The 14,807-nt window shown below is 40.3% G+C and overlaps 1 protein-coding gene across 4 annotated transcripts in view; it reads right to left on the minus strand.

The window, feature by feature from the left end:
- Positions 1–14,807, minus strand: part of LOC131439192 (protein transport protein Sec16A) — a 33,098-nt gene that overhangs the window by 9,664 nt on the left and 8,627 nt on the right. For 2 of the 4 annotated variants that reach the window (XM_058609925.1, XM_058609926.1), the window contains exons 5-12: positions 11,396–11,683; positions 10,864–11,054; positions 10,542–10,795; positions 9,626–10,483; positions 1,253–1,384; positions 1,025–1,180; positions 466–969; positions 8–238 (exon numbers count right to left, since the gene is read on the minus strand). In XM_058609925.1, the coding sequence (XP_058465908.1) occupies positions 8–238; positions 466–969; positions 1,025–1,180; positions 1,253–1,384; positions 9,626–10,483; positions 10,542–10,795; positions 10,864–11,054; positions 11,396–11,683 (2,614 nt within the window). The remainder of the gene's footprint in view (positions 1–7; positions 239–465; positions 970–1,024; positions 1,181–1,252; positions 1,385–9,625; positions 10,484–10,541; positions 10,796–10,863; positions 11,055–11,395; positions 11,684–14,807) is intronic. The other 2 variants (XM_058609927.1, XM_058609928.1) reach the window with 2 other exon arrangements.

Here is a 14,807-nt window from a genome sequence, read left to right on the forward strand (position 1 = left end):
TACTTACGTAGTTATTCGGTTCAGCACCACCCGAAATGCTAGTGTCGGCTGGATAGGGAGCTGCTCTTATTTCACACGGAGCAGTCCTATCACCACCGAGCGGTGCTGTTGCTGACATGACGTGAGGCATGTCGCGAGCATTCCGCTCGATCTCACACGGAGTTTCGGCGGTATCGCCCGATCGGACCGGGGAGACTCCTCGGCTTGCAGACGAGGGCACGGGTCGATTCGAAGCCGGCTGCATTCCAATTTGAGAAATGGAAAACGATGGAATAGAATTTGTTTTACGGAAAATGAACACGATAGCTCAATCAGCAGTTTTAATACTATTCTACCAAACAAAAATAACAACTAAATTCCACATTTTGTTATTATCTCAAGTCTGTGATATGTGATGAAAAATAGAACGAAAAAAAACAACAAGTTCACATTGGCAAGCACGAAATCATTCATAATGGCACTAACCTGTGAATTTGATCCCCAATAGTCATATGAACCGGCATGCTGAACATCCGATTGACCAGTAGCTGAAACTGGCATGAATATACTTGGTTGACCGGACAAACTATCGTATCCGTAAGAGTTTGATTGATCCAATGTTTGCTGTTGTTGTTGTTGCTGCTGTTGTTTCAATTGAACTTCCTCCTGCAATGACAGTTGGTTGATAGAATCGTACCCTTGATCATAGCTGGGAGCTGCCGTTTGATGATCGTATTGAGTTGCGATTGGTTGATGGGATTGTTGTTGATCACACATATCGGCGTATTGTTTGTTCAACTGACTGAATTGTTGATTTATTTCTGCGAACTGTTTGTTGATGTCTGACGGATCCGAACTGTACGACTGTTCAGGGCCGTGCTGTTGCTGTTGAGGCTCTGCACTATACCCAACATAACCACTGTATTGACTGGTGGTCTGTTCTTGCATTTCACTAGATGTCACGTTAACATATTTGGAGCTATTTTCGGTCTAAAAAGAAGCAAAACTAATACGTTTGATCATTAGCAACCAAATGCGCGCTTACTTCATAATTTTTCAATATGGTACTTAATCGCTGCAACCAGGAAGGATCTTCTACATTCGAGTAAATATTTCCGCGACCGGCGTTATCCACAGATTCGTCTAAGGCTTTTTCCAGCACCGGATCATAGTATTTCAAACGATCACCAAGTGTGTAGATCTGGAAACAAAACACTAAAGTAGTAAATTGTGCTTGTACATTGTATAGTACAATCTTTTTTTTTATGAATACCTTTTTGATGAATTCCACTTCAAAATGGTACGGATCGAGTTGAATCTGTTCGGCAATTTGCTCCATATATAGCAAACATTTAAGTTGCATTCCATAGTCCAACATCCGACATGCCAGTAGATATTTATAGTGCTATTATACAACAAAACAAAAAATAAACTATAGTTAAACTTCCTAAATAAAGAGTGTACCGTTTAAAATCTGCATACACAGTTTGTTTCTAGCCTCGGTGAAGAACAGTCGTTTTACACTCAGCTACAGAAATTTCTATTTAAACAATAGCACCTTTGATTCTATTGTTCGGCTTATTCGATTCTTTGGAATAAAATGATAGACAAAGCTGATACAGTCTCCCGCCGTTTAAGGCTATACCCAGTTAACTCAAAGGGACCTTTCGTAGTTATAGGAGAGGGCAGTGGAGAAGCCAATCTTTCACCTACTACAATCGCGAGAAGAATTATCACTTCATTTGGTGAGAAATATATAAGAGCTACGCCGCTTGGTAAACGCCGTATGAAAATTCTGATGAGCTCTGCGGAGGCAGCCAACGAGCTTGCTCAGTGCGAAATGGAAAACGTCCATTTTTCCATACCACAACGGTTAGTCGAAGTGCTAGGTGTCGTACGCGTTGAACTGGAAGTCGACAAGGAAGGATTAGATACAGCCACCGCATTCGACAAAGGAAAATTCGTGCAAATCAATAATCCAGAAATAGTTGAAATCAGACGGGTGATCAAGCATGTGGAAGGTATTGAACAACCGTTAACTACTGTGATTGTTACTTTTGCAGGACAGCAATTACCAACACATATTAATATTGAAAAGGTACTTTACCCAGTGAATGAATACATATACCCTCTACGTCAATGTCGCAAATGCTGGCGCCTGGGCCACGCGGAAAAAAAAACTGCAGAGGCAAAGCACAATGCAAACGCTGTGCGGAAGAAATCACGACCACCACCGCTGACCATATTTGTTATACCAACAATCCCATTTGTATTAATTGCAAAGGTGCACACCAAGCTGATAATATGAAATTATGCCCGAAAATCATCCAACGGAAGGAGATGGATCGCAAAAGGAAAGAAAGCTACTCTCAAGGCAAGAAAGATTGGTTCACCAATATCGGAGTACCAAATACTATTACTAATAGCCAATCAATCGAACATATCGAACCAACATCGCAGAATGACACAAAAGCTAACCAAACCCAATTACCTACTCCTGTAACATCGGGATTGAATAACTCAAATGCTAAACGCAGATGCATCGCGACTGATGAGGACATACCGCAATTGGAACTGCACATTGAGAGTGGTGTCCGAGAGGCCATACATAATGCTTTAAGCTCAGAGGCTACCTTCCAGGCAATTAATGATGCATTCAATACACCTGTTCGGGAAGATCGGGAGGAAGTACTACTTTCCAAAATATTCGAGATTGTCACAAGTGGGACTGATGCCTATATGGGGTCACTCCGATTATAATAATACACCAATGGCACACCAACTGACATGATTCCCCTACAATTTCTTCAGTGGAATTGTAGAGGAGCGTTGAATAAAAAAGCAAGTATAATAAACTTGATTAACTCCACCATGTCGTCCATAGTATGTCTCTCGGAGACCCATCTGGATACCTCATTAGTTTTCGAGATCCCAGGGTTCCATATATTCCGAAAGGATCATCAACGAAATTCAATGGGAGTGCTAGTCGCTGCAAGAGCTGAATTTCAACCAACTACTTTGGTTCTCACTTCACCAACACAAATAGAATCCGTCGCCTGTTCAATACGATGCAATTTAGGATCCCTTGCTATAGTGTCCGTATATATCCACCCTAACACTACAATAACGCAGGACATTTTCGAGAATTTTATCAACAGCATTCCGCAGCCGTGTATTCTAGCTGGTGACTGGAATGCGAAGAACCCTCTGTGGGGTGGTGATCGCAACAACCAACGTGGGGATAATCTTTTAGCAGCGCTCGAGATTTCACAGCTAGTCGTGCTGAATGATGGAAGTTTCACCAGAATCGATGGACATCGAGCCCCTAGTGCAATAGATCTTACTGTCGCATCGGCAGATATCAGTCTATTGTTTGATTGGAAAGTTATGGAATTCCCATACGGAAGTGATCATCTCCCAATCATTTTTGGTACGACATCAAATGTTGTGATGAAAACCACTACGAAGATCAACTACAATAAAACTGACTGGAATAAATTCTCCACTCTACTGGAAGGAAAAATGGACCCAGAAAGTAGGGACATTTCATATGAGAGGTTTTTTGAAATAGTCTGGTGGAGCTTGCAAAATGCAACACCAACTTCGTCTTCCAACAGATTTAGGAAAATCCCCCAACCATACTGGGATTATGAGCTACAACAAGCACTCGATGATAGACGTACTAAATTTAAATCATGGCGTCGGCAGCTGGAGTACGAGAAGTATCTTGAGTACATAGCCGCAGAACAGAACTTTAAATCATTAGTAAAAAAGAAAAAAAAGTTGTCATGGCAAGCACTCTGTAACAGCTTCGACTCGCAAACCTCAGTGCAGTCACTATGGAAACTTGGGCGAAAGTTCAAAAATAATTACACAGCATCAAATAAACGACTACGCGATGAGAATCTACTGAACGATCTACTCGATAAACTGGCACCTCCATCTGCATGCAACAAACCGCTGCTTTTCGAGCAATGTACCTGTGGCTGCTACGACAATAGAATTTTCTCCATAGATGACCTCGATTGTGCAATAAAACCGAGTAAAGACACAGCGCCTGGAGGTGACGACATATGCTACTCAGTTATGCGTAATCTCCCGTTTGTTGCAAAATACCAGCTTCTTCAAATATATAACCATATTTTCGAAACGGGAGAAATTCCTGATGTATGGAAATCATTCAGCATTGTCCCTATTCTAAAGCCAGGCAAGCCGCCTACCGATGCTAATTCCTTTCGTCCTATTGCGCTAGCTTCATGCTTTCGCAAAAGCTATGAAAACATGATAAAAGAGAGAATAGAATGGCATATAGAAAGTAATATACTATTTCCAGATGAAATATGTGGTTTTCGTAAAGGAAGAGGCACGATCGATGCTCTCCACTTTCTGGTTGATGAGATACAGATAGCCTTTAAAAATAAAGAACAGGTTATAGCATGTAGCATTGACATCCAAGGCGCATATGACAATGTTCAAATCCACATACTGGTTGAGCAAATGCGCAATATGAGAATTAACGAGTGCCTCATTAAATCGGTGTACAGCCTTTTTAGAGAACGCCGACTGACAGCGGCAGTGGAGAAATCAAATTCACTTCAACGGACAACATGGGTGGGTCTCCCACAAGGTTCACCATTGAGTCCTCTTTGCTTCAACATCTTTATCCATAACCTGTTCGAGACCCGAAACCCTGGCGTAATAAGAATAGATTTCGCAGACGATATAACCGTAACATATAGAGGGTCAAATCTTGAGGAAAATATCCGGAACATACAAACGGCCGTTAATGAAACTGTTGAAGGAATCAAAAGCCTCGCTCTTCAGGTGGCTCCAAATAAATGCAGCTCTATAATATTCTCAAAAAGCTTCGTCGACGTTGATATAATTCCAACAATAAGCATCAGCGGGCTACAGGTGCCATATAAACAAAGCATGAAATTACTAGGCCTTCATCTAACACCGACATTATCGTGGCGAAAACACTTTCTGAGTGTGAAGCATCGAGCAGCTACATACACTAACTTTATGAGATCAGTAGCCGGTCAGAGCTGGGGATCTGATCCAACGGCAATGTTGACGATCTACAAGTCATGTATTAGACCGATTTTAGAATATGCCTCAATTTTCTTCGGAAACGCACCGGAAGCGGATACGATCATACTCGATCGTATACAATGGAACTGTATAAGGATTGCACTGGGATCAACTAAAACTACACATACTGGTTCCTTAGAAGTTATCAGTGGTATAATGCCATTGAAACACCGAAGAGACATAACAACAATGAAATTCGTTGAACGTCGGTATTCCATTCAAACATGGAATGAAAAGTTCGTCAGGACTACATTAGAAGGTCACTCGGCCAGCTGGATACGGCGGAATGTCCTTCAATACAGGTCATACACTGGATGGGTAGATACTATCGACACTCTACCATGTTTTCATTATGATTTGGACATTCGACATAAGCAGTTAAAAATTGATTATACCATTCATTATGCAATCTCACGGGACCGAAATGATACAACATCTAAAGTAGTGGAGCAGACTCTGCTACGCAAGTATCCTAATGCTCATCTACTTGCGACTGATGGTTCCAAAAGCAAGACGGACGTGGGATACGCCGTAGTTGACGAGCAGATGCGAACCATCAGCGCAACGAAATTGCCTAATCAAGTGTCTATATTGCACGCTGAGCTTCTGGCCTTGAGGAAAGCTGCCGAAATCATAGCTACATTGGAGACAGCAGAATATGTCGTTCTAACAGATAGCTTGAGCAGTTTAACTAGTCTGTCCAACAAGAGAATACATTCATACCAATCTCAGGCGTGGTTCGAAATCAAACACCTCGTTGATAAAATTGAAAGTAAGGGATCATCGATAACGTTCATGTGGGTTCCATCACATACAGGTATACCACTGAATGAAGCAGCGGATATAGCAGCCAAATCAGCAAATCAAAATGGTGAGCTTGAAACATTTAAATTCTCAAGCATCGATTTAAAGTTTCCGGTACACGCGCGAGCTGTATCCAGTTGGCAACGGGATTGGAACACCGGTACAAAAGGCAGGTTCTGCTTCACAATTATTCCAACAGTCTCAACATCAGCGTGGTTCAAGGATGGCGGATTTAGCAGACGAGAAGTTGTCATTATATCAAAACTCATAAGCAACCATTCAAGACTACCGGCACACTTGTTCAGAAACAACATCATAGACGACGGCATCTGTCAATGTGAAGATGCACTTGGTACACCAGATCACTTACTGTTTCATTGTAGACTGTACGAAGACAACAGGAGAGTTTTTTGGAGAACGATCGTCGATATAGGCGCGATACCTGATTTGGAACTCATTCTAAAGAGGATGGATCCTAGACTGATGTCGGCAATTGTGACTTTTTTTGAAGACGCGAAAATAGATCTATAAGAAACATAGAAGTATATAAGTTTAACTTGGACAAACTATGGTAACAAGAGGCCAGTAGGTTTAAAAAAAAAAAAAAAAAAAAAAAAAAAAAAAAAAAATCTGCATACACAAAATTTCGAGTTTTTAGCCGATTATTATCAAATTTTCAAGAAGTAAGTGTGTGTATGTGTGTGTGTGTGTATGTGTGTGTGTGTGTGTGTGTGTGTGTGTGTGTGTGTGTGTGTGTGTGTGTGTGTGTGTGTGTGTGTGTGTGTGTGTGTGTGTGTGTGTGTGTGTGTGTGTGTGTGTGTGTGTGTGTGACAAATGATGTCATTCAATTTTCTCGAACATTTCTGAACCGATTTTCACAAACTAAGAAGCAAATGAAAGGTCTTAAAATTCTTTAAAAAAGTCCTTGAGAAGTTGATCCAGATCCGACTTCCGGTTCCGGTATTACAGTGCGATGAGTGAAAGTTTTCAATTTCATGAATATTTTTTCACAAGCGATGGCGAAATGAGGTGCCCATTTTCATAGACCTTGCTGCTAAATTCATCTAGTTGGCAGATCTTGTTAGTTAGTGAATATATAAAACTACTTTGGGACTACTAGTCCTCGGTATCCGCTTCCGAAAGCACCGATAATAGCAAAGAAATTCTCCAAAAACGGAACTCATTTCTCAGCAACGTTTAAGCCGATTTTCAAGAATCAATGGGGAAATTATGGGGCGATGAGTGCCCAAACATTATAATCGTCATTCAAAATGACGATGTAAAACTAGTACGCGACGGTACGTGCGGGTTTGCTCCGTTCGCAACATGCTTTGTTAAATTTCGTAAAGCGTGCAGAGTTGAAAATTGGCTCAGAGGACTAAGTGTTCTATATCATTCGACGCAGTTCATCGAGCTGAGCAATGTATGTTTCTGTGCGTGTATGTGTGTGAGTATGTGTCAAATAATGTCACTCATCAAATAAAAAATCTCATAGCTCCATAGGTTGCTATTGAATTTCAAAAAGGATAAAATTCTTCTAGATATGGCTTAAAACTGATTCAATTTGTAGGCTATATTAGTAATTTACTAAATGAACCGACTTCGGCTATACTGATTCCAAGTTCTCGGTTGCAAAAGTACCGAAAATAGTGGTCAAAAAATCTATAACGAGACTCACTCAATTTTCTCAGAGATGATTGGATCGATTTCCACAAACAGGCTCAAATAAAAGTTCCTATAGTCTCATAGGTTGCTGTTTAGTTTAATCTTGGTCCGACTTCCGGTTCCAGATCTATGGGGTAAAGTGTGTTTAATCATTTAGTGCGACGATGCAAATAAAGAAAAATTCTTATTAACTTGTCATAACTGTTTACAAATTGAAAAGGTTATGTTAGTTTATACCCAAAGAAAGTTTCTTATTTTATTCAAGATTGAAAAAAAAATTTCTTCACAGAATCTTCTAGTGATATTTTTGAAAATATAAGTAATATGAGAAAGGCATCATTACACCATTGGATGGATTAAAACCGGTTTTATTGCTTTAGGTTGTTTTAGAAGATGCTTCTTCATAATGGCTTAGTATTTTTTTTATTGTAGGCAGTTCCTGAGTGTTTTTGGCGTCCAGTTCTTTCGACATGAAATCAACCTCATTCGCCTTTATAGAGGAGACCGGGTCTAAACCGTACACTTTTAGTAACTTTAAAAAAGCATCCATTACAACTGAGCTTTAACTTTTTATCAAATGATCTATAACGACGCTGACTACGACCAAAGGCTGTGCTATTGAAGGAAAGGAAGGAATGTTAGTCCGGTACTCGTTGTTTCTAAAGACCGCGGGTACCACTGTATCTCCACGAGCATCACAACACATTGGAATTATACTTTTTCGAGAGCAGCACCAGGACACCGCATCGCACTCCCAGTGTTGCCAACTCTCTTATACACCTTTTGTTACAAAAAAAAAAGCTCGTTTACAAAGTCAATCCATGGATCGAAATAATTGCCGGTTTAGAAAATATTTAAGCTGTCCGGTTTAGCCCCGTGTTCGGACTAGCCCCGGTCTTCCCTACCACTGTAGTAAATCCATCGTGTTGTGGCATGATGCTAATTCCATGAACCTTAGGAAGAGGAAAAAGACACTTTTGGAGACAATCTTATAAACACACCTGTCCATTCGTAGTACTTGCGGTAACGAAAGGTGCACTCCGCTTTCCGCAAGTACAAAATGCTTGCCAAATTAGGAACTTCTTCTGTGTGCGGAGGTACTTGGCAACATCACAATTATTCTTGGCAGTCACATACAGGCTTCCTGGAATTTAGTTGAAGCCCGCCTTTACACATTTCTCGTCATCCATTACGCAGCAGTGCGGTTCCGTAAACTTGTGGTCGTACAACATCTGGGTACGGCTTTTTGTGACCCTACTTCGCCACGGTTTGTGTACTTCTTAACCTTAAACGTACGTAGTCCAGCTCGAGTAATCTGTTCGAAAGTCTTGCTCACATGCATTTTTCAGACTCTAATCACGCAACTGTTTTCTTATGGCGCGATGAGACAGATTATTATTATCAAAGTACTCGTAAAAAACTTTTTTGTCGCCCTTTTTTTCTTCGCGCTGTCATTGACATGCCTGGCTGAGGCCACATATCGCCTAAAGATTGTCGTAGCAGTGCTGTCGGTTTGTTATATGTATGTGTGTATGTGTCAAATAATGTCATTTTTTCTCGGCGATTTTTACAAACTTAGACTTCAAAATATTCTAGAAATGTCTTTAATTCTGATATGTGAATTTTGACTTATTATGATTCGGCTTTTAGGTTCATCTTATGGACATGATAGGTTTTCCGAAATTTCGGCTTTATCTGGTATGTGAGAACATCGTCGGCCTTATATATTTCGGCCTTTCGTAATTCGACCTTTCACCAGACTCCTCTTTTTCTGGTTCTAGGCGTTGCGCTTCAATTTTCCAGAAAACTTACGAATTTTCGCAACAAAACTCCAAAAAAATTCTTTGCTTGAACGTAAGCAAACTTTTGCAACGGGAGGTTACACACGAATGACTGTCACCAATTTTAAAACTTTTACGCATCTGATGGAATTAACTCACAAAAAGTAAATAATACACATCAAGCAATATTTACGCATAATTCGAATTAATTTTACCCATTTGATGAAAAGTTAAAGCGATTTGAGTAAGTGCGGATTTCAAACGGTAAACCCTTCAAGTAAATAGGTGCTTGCTTGACATACCTGCAGCTCCGTAATGGTGTATCGTTCCTCATTCAGTGACCGTGCGTACTCGTATATCTCCGTCATCATGATTGATTCGTTGGTGGAAAATTCTTTGAAATTTCGCTGGAAATGTGTCGCACCCAGCAAGATTAATCGCACCGTTGTATTGGCAGTGACCGTTACGCTATTGTCCTGCTTAACGTCAGAGAATCGTCCAAACGCTACATCCGACAGCAGGTAACAGAAATGGGCTGCATACAGATCGCCACGGTTGTACAAGGAATCCCCAAGCGTGGTGATGGATTTCTTTATCAGTTCTGGTTTGGTTGAACTGTTGGAAACCAGCATGGCCAGATGCGGTCGCCAATCGCCCCATTTTTCATCGAGCACACAGCTGACAGCGGAGGGAGTTCGCCCACTAAGCAACTGGTAGAGGGTTTGAAGCGGATCGTTCAAAGTGAGTTTGTTAGCGAATTTCATCATCACGTTCGCGTGCTGTCGCGAATCGACTTTCGATGCAAGGAACAACGCATGGCCCCACAGATTGTTTTCTGTAGCCCACTCTAGTGCGTCACTAATATTACCGTATATGAGATAGTTACGAAACTTGTCCGTGATCTCTAATTCACTGAGCTGTTCTTTCTTTTCAGGTAGTAGTTGCTGGTCAATTTCCATGGAGACACTCTCGACAGTCTCGTCGGCATCATCATCCAAACGACCTTCACCGTCAGGTTCTCGAGGTTTACGGTCGGCAGTGGACAGGGAAGAATTTCTTCCACTAACATTTGTCGATCGGGCGCTGGTCTGATGCGATTCGAACGGAAATTCTCGCTTGTTATGCATGAGTAACTCGGAGATATCTGTTCCGACGAATGTCTGTAATAGTGAATATTCCGTGATTTACTAGTCTAAAAGTCTCAACTCAAATACCTACTCCGTTTTGCCTCAACAACAGAATTATATAGCTCCATAGTAGAGTGAATGAGCCTCGATTACCGCTAACTCCAAGTGAATGTAAACTATTGATTGAATTTCCTCTTGATTTTACTAACGCTTGCCCTCCAATCGAAGGCGGTCCACATCGCAATTGCTCCTCGCAAAACTCAATCACCGACTTTTTGTGAGTTTTATCCTTCACCAGTGGACCCGGATATGAATGAAACAACTTACGTGTCGGTTCGTTAGCACCTTAAAAATCGAGAAAAAAATCAAATTGTTTCAGGTTCATACGATTATGCGATCTTGTAAACTGGTACCTAAACTTAAAATCTTCACCAAATCGGTTGTGCCATTGACGGTCAATCGATTCTTAGCGGTCACCAGCAACCCACAGGAAATGCTCACAATTGGGTGTATTTCTGGGAACTTTCGAGGTGTCAATCGCTCTGGTTCCATTACAGTCATTGACGTTGGTTCTTGTCTGATGGAGCCATCGGTGTTGTCCAACCTGTAAAGAAGCCATGATAATATTGACACACTGGTTTTTCAAGCACACATCCCTCTAAAAGATACTGGTAAGAATAATCGCTCGCGAAGCTGTTCTTCGACAAGACAAGAGATTATTGTGACTAAATACTACTAATCAACAGATAACAGTTCTACAGTTTCTAGTGTTAAACATGCGAGGGAGGAAAAGGTTATGATAACTCGTTAGTGAGGATTAGCAAAATAAAATAATTACTGAGCAAATGAGAATGTTCGCAGTTGTGAGCATGACTGTATGTGAAATTTAAAATAAGCACATGGAAAACGAAATGATTAACTAAAGAAAAGAAACTGAAAAAGCACCTTGGTTGGTAATATCCACTGTCGACGTGGTACGACCTATCCATAACCAATGGTGTAGCGCGTTGTTGTTGCTGCTGCTGTTGTTGATGTTGTTGCTGCTGCTGCTGCTGGAACATTGTTTGCTGATGGTGGAACATTGACAGTGATGCCGCCGGATGACCGGAGGCTTCACTAAGGAAACTTTGATCAAGCATTGCGGATGGTTGCGATTGATTACTGAAATGACGATGATAATCTTCCGGATTGTACATGCCGGGTTGATGTAGGAACGGTGTCGTGCGATTCAACCTAAACAGAGAAGAAGGGCGGGATTGAAAGGTAGGGTACAACAGAAGCTGAATAAACACTGTGCGGGATACGGGAATCGTTGTAAAGCTTCGTAATTAGTTACCCTTACTTGATAAATTAATACTAAAATTTGGATCCTTAATTTTATACACATGTAGACCCCAAAAAACAACACATAAAATTCATTTGTACATAATTTGCGAAGTGCTCGTTTGGCATTACACTTATTTGAAAAATCGAAAGTAGTGGTGTTTATACCAAGTGACTATTATACCAAATGACGGCGTTTAAAAAAAATATACTATCAAATAGCAATAGTTTAACTCGACAGACCTGACTTTAACGCTGGTCTACTGGATTGGATGCAGTCATATCTACCTGGTCGGGAGATGTCTGCAAAAATAGGAAACAGCATAACAACTCCATTTGTTGTTAGCTCTGGAGTGCCTCAAGACAGTCGTTTAGAACCGTTCATATTTTTACTTTATCTCAACAATCTCAACTTCACTGTGAACTGTTTCAAACTATCATTCATTGATGATTACAAACTAAACCATCTGATAATTGATCAAGATGATATAAGCTTTCTGCAAACTCAATTGAATGCTAATGAAAATGTGTATTGATACAATTGATTGAGCCGGGATAGGTTGGCCGAGTTTAAAAAAATATGTGAATGTTTTTAAACTCGGCCAACCTACCCCGACTCTGGAGTTGGTTGGCCGATTTTTTTTTCTCCACATTTGATTGCTCATAACTATTTTTCTGATTTTTATTCAGGAATGAAAAAAATCACACATGTGCTCGAAAAGCGTTTATTAAAAAGTCTAAACAGAAAGAGTACAGAAAATCCGAAAGCAAAACTCGTCCAACTAGTCCCGGTTTCCCCTATACGTTAATAAGCCAAGAACCAGAGCTCAACTCAAAGACAACATACGAAATCGCCGCCATATTGACCGATACATTGACCAAAACGATGGAAAACGCCGAAGATTTTGTACTTAAGGCCAAAGGTGGCCATTTACTCGATATCATTTTCAGAAAATAGCTGTAACATATCTCCTTGGACCAAAATAATCGAATATCTCCTTGGACCAAATTATAATCGAAATGAAAATAAATAATGTTTTTTAAGGGTCGGGTGTAGCGTGTTGGGTAAGTCGATGCCTTTCACGCAGTCTACCTGATTTCGATTCCCAAGCCCACACATAGGAACAGAAAATTTTTCTGGCCAAAAGAGTCGAATGACCTATAAGGTTAAAACCTCTTTAATTAAAACAAAAAAAACAATGTTTTTTCAGATATTTTGTTCAGAAACAAAAGCTTCCACTTTAAATGGCGCACCCTGTATTTTTGAACAAACGGAAAAAATCGGTGCAAATCACTTTTCCTTAATTTTATTTTTCATACGCAGATGTGTATTGCGGTATTTTGTACAGTTTGTTTTAAAAGGTTTGTCACGATTCATTTTGTTTCAATAAAATTTTACTTGATGAAGCCGCAACTCGAAAATTTACTTTGAACACACACATTAAGTATCCGACGTGATCAGATTCTGAAATCGGGAGGTGGTTGAAATTGGCTGTTTTCTAAAACAATTTCGTGAGCGGCATACTATAGATCGTCAGGATCTATCAGTAGAGATGGGCAAAACAGTTCATTTCAAAGAACCGTTCAGTGATGCAAAGTTCTATTGAAAGAACTAGTTCTCCAGAGCCGTTCGTTCGTTCTTTTCATAGTTGGTTTGTTTGTTCAAAGACTAAATGAGAACTTAATGTTGTTAGATTAGGCGAGCAAAAAGAAGGTCCCACGAATTAGAACTGAGCTTTCGAGATGCAGTTTTCTTATTACAGAACTACCGTTCTCGAGCTAAGCGAGCAAAAAAAAAGTTCCCACGACTTTGAACTGAGGAACTATCGTTCTCGAAAAAAGAACTACTGTTCATTCATTCTTTCAAAAGAACTAGTTCTTTTGAACCGTTCGCGAACGAATTGCCCATCTCTAGATCACAGTAAGCATCATAGTGGAACTAAGATTGGGAAACAGTATTTGGAGGTGTTGAGAACGGTTAGATCAAACCTAGTGGTCAAAAGACGTGCCTGGAAGCCGTACAATGAGGTTCTTAGGGAATTCAAACAATGCATCCTCATGGATGAATTTTTGTTGGATGGATGAAAATTGATGAGATTCTGGGAAAAATGACTTTATAGCTTGTTTCCCAACCAAGAAGAACTTCGAAAAAAAAAATATTGCTCGCGGTTGTGGAAAGTCTAGGTCAGTCCCAGAGGTTAATGGGAAAATATTTGGAAATTGATAATTTGTCCGCGTCCTGTGTAGTAAAATTGTTCAAGACTCAGACGACCCAGAAATGCGACCCTGTGAAAGTAAAGGATAATGAGGGATCACTTGAAGTACAATCCGAACCTTTTGATTAGGAGCGACTTAGAAAAAGTCAATTCGTCAGTTTAGTTCGTGAAGCGGGTCGGATTTCATCTTCAAGGTAACAAAGAGGTCAAACCGAACCAATAAATAGAATACGATGACTAAATCTTGCGCCAGGAAGTTGTACCGAGTGCAGGTACCAAGCAAATCCCCAGCCAGAAGTTTTGCATCGACAAATCCCACCTCGCATGTTTTGGAGAAATTGCGGAAGAATATCTAATAATTTGTCATCAAGTACTTGGGTGGACAGGTATTCTGTGGGCACGGTAAATACTGCAAGCCGTATATAACGACCAGCACCATCAACGGGCAAATATATAAAGAAGAATGACTGTTGCTTTTCCTCAGGTTCCATGAACACAAGGTAACACTTTGTTTTGGTCGGCTCTGACATCTGGCAGATCTGGAAAGCTTCGAATAACAGGGAAGGTCTCTAAAAACGACAAGGGTTTAAAGAAAGAGTAGATGAAAGTGTGTAATAAAGATGGCGCAAGTATTTGATGGGTAGCGGCAAGTACAAAGTGCGGATACTTAGCCTAGAAGAGGAGATTCAATAAACCGCAAAAACATAGCTTATATGTGTTTATTACTTCCTAAGAATTTCCAAAATATCCAACTTAAACTGAATTTTTTGGTGATCATTTTTGTCTGTTACATTTTTGTCGTGAATACGATTTACTCC

Source organism: Malaya genurostris, chromosome 3 (assembly GCF_030247185.1).
Source record: "Malaya genurostris strain Urasoe2022 chromosome 3, Malgen_1.1, whole genome shotgun sequence".
Classification (NCBI taxonomy): Eukaryota; Metazoa; Arthropoda; class Insecta; order Diptera; family Culicidae; genus Malaya; species Malaya genurostris.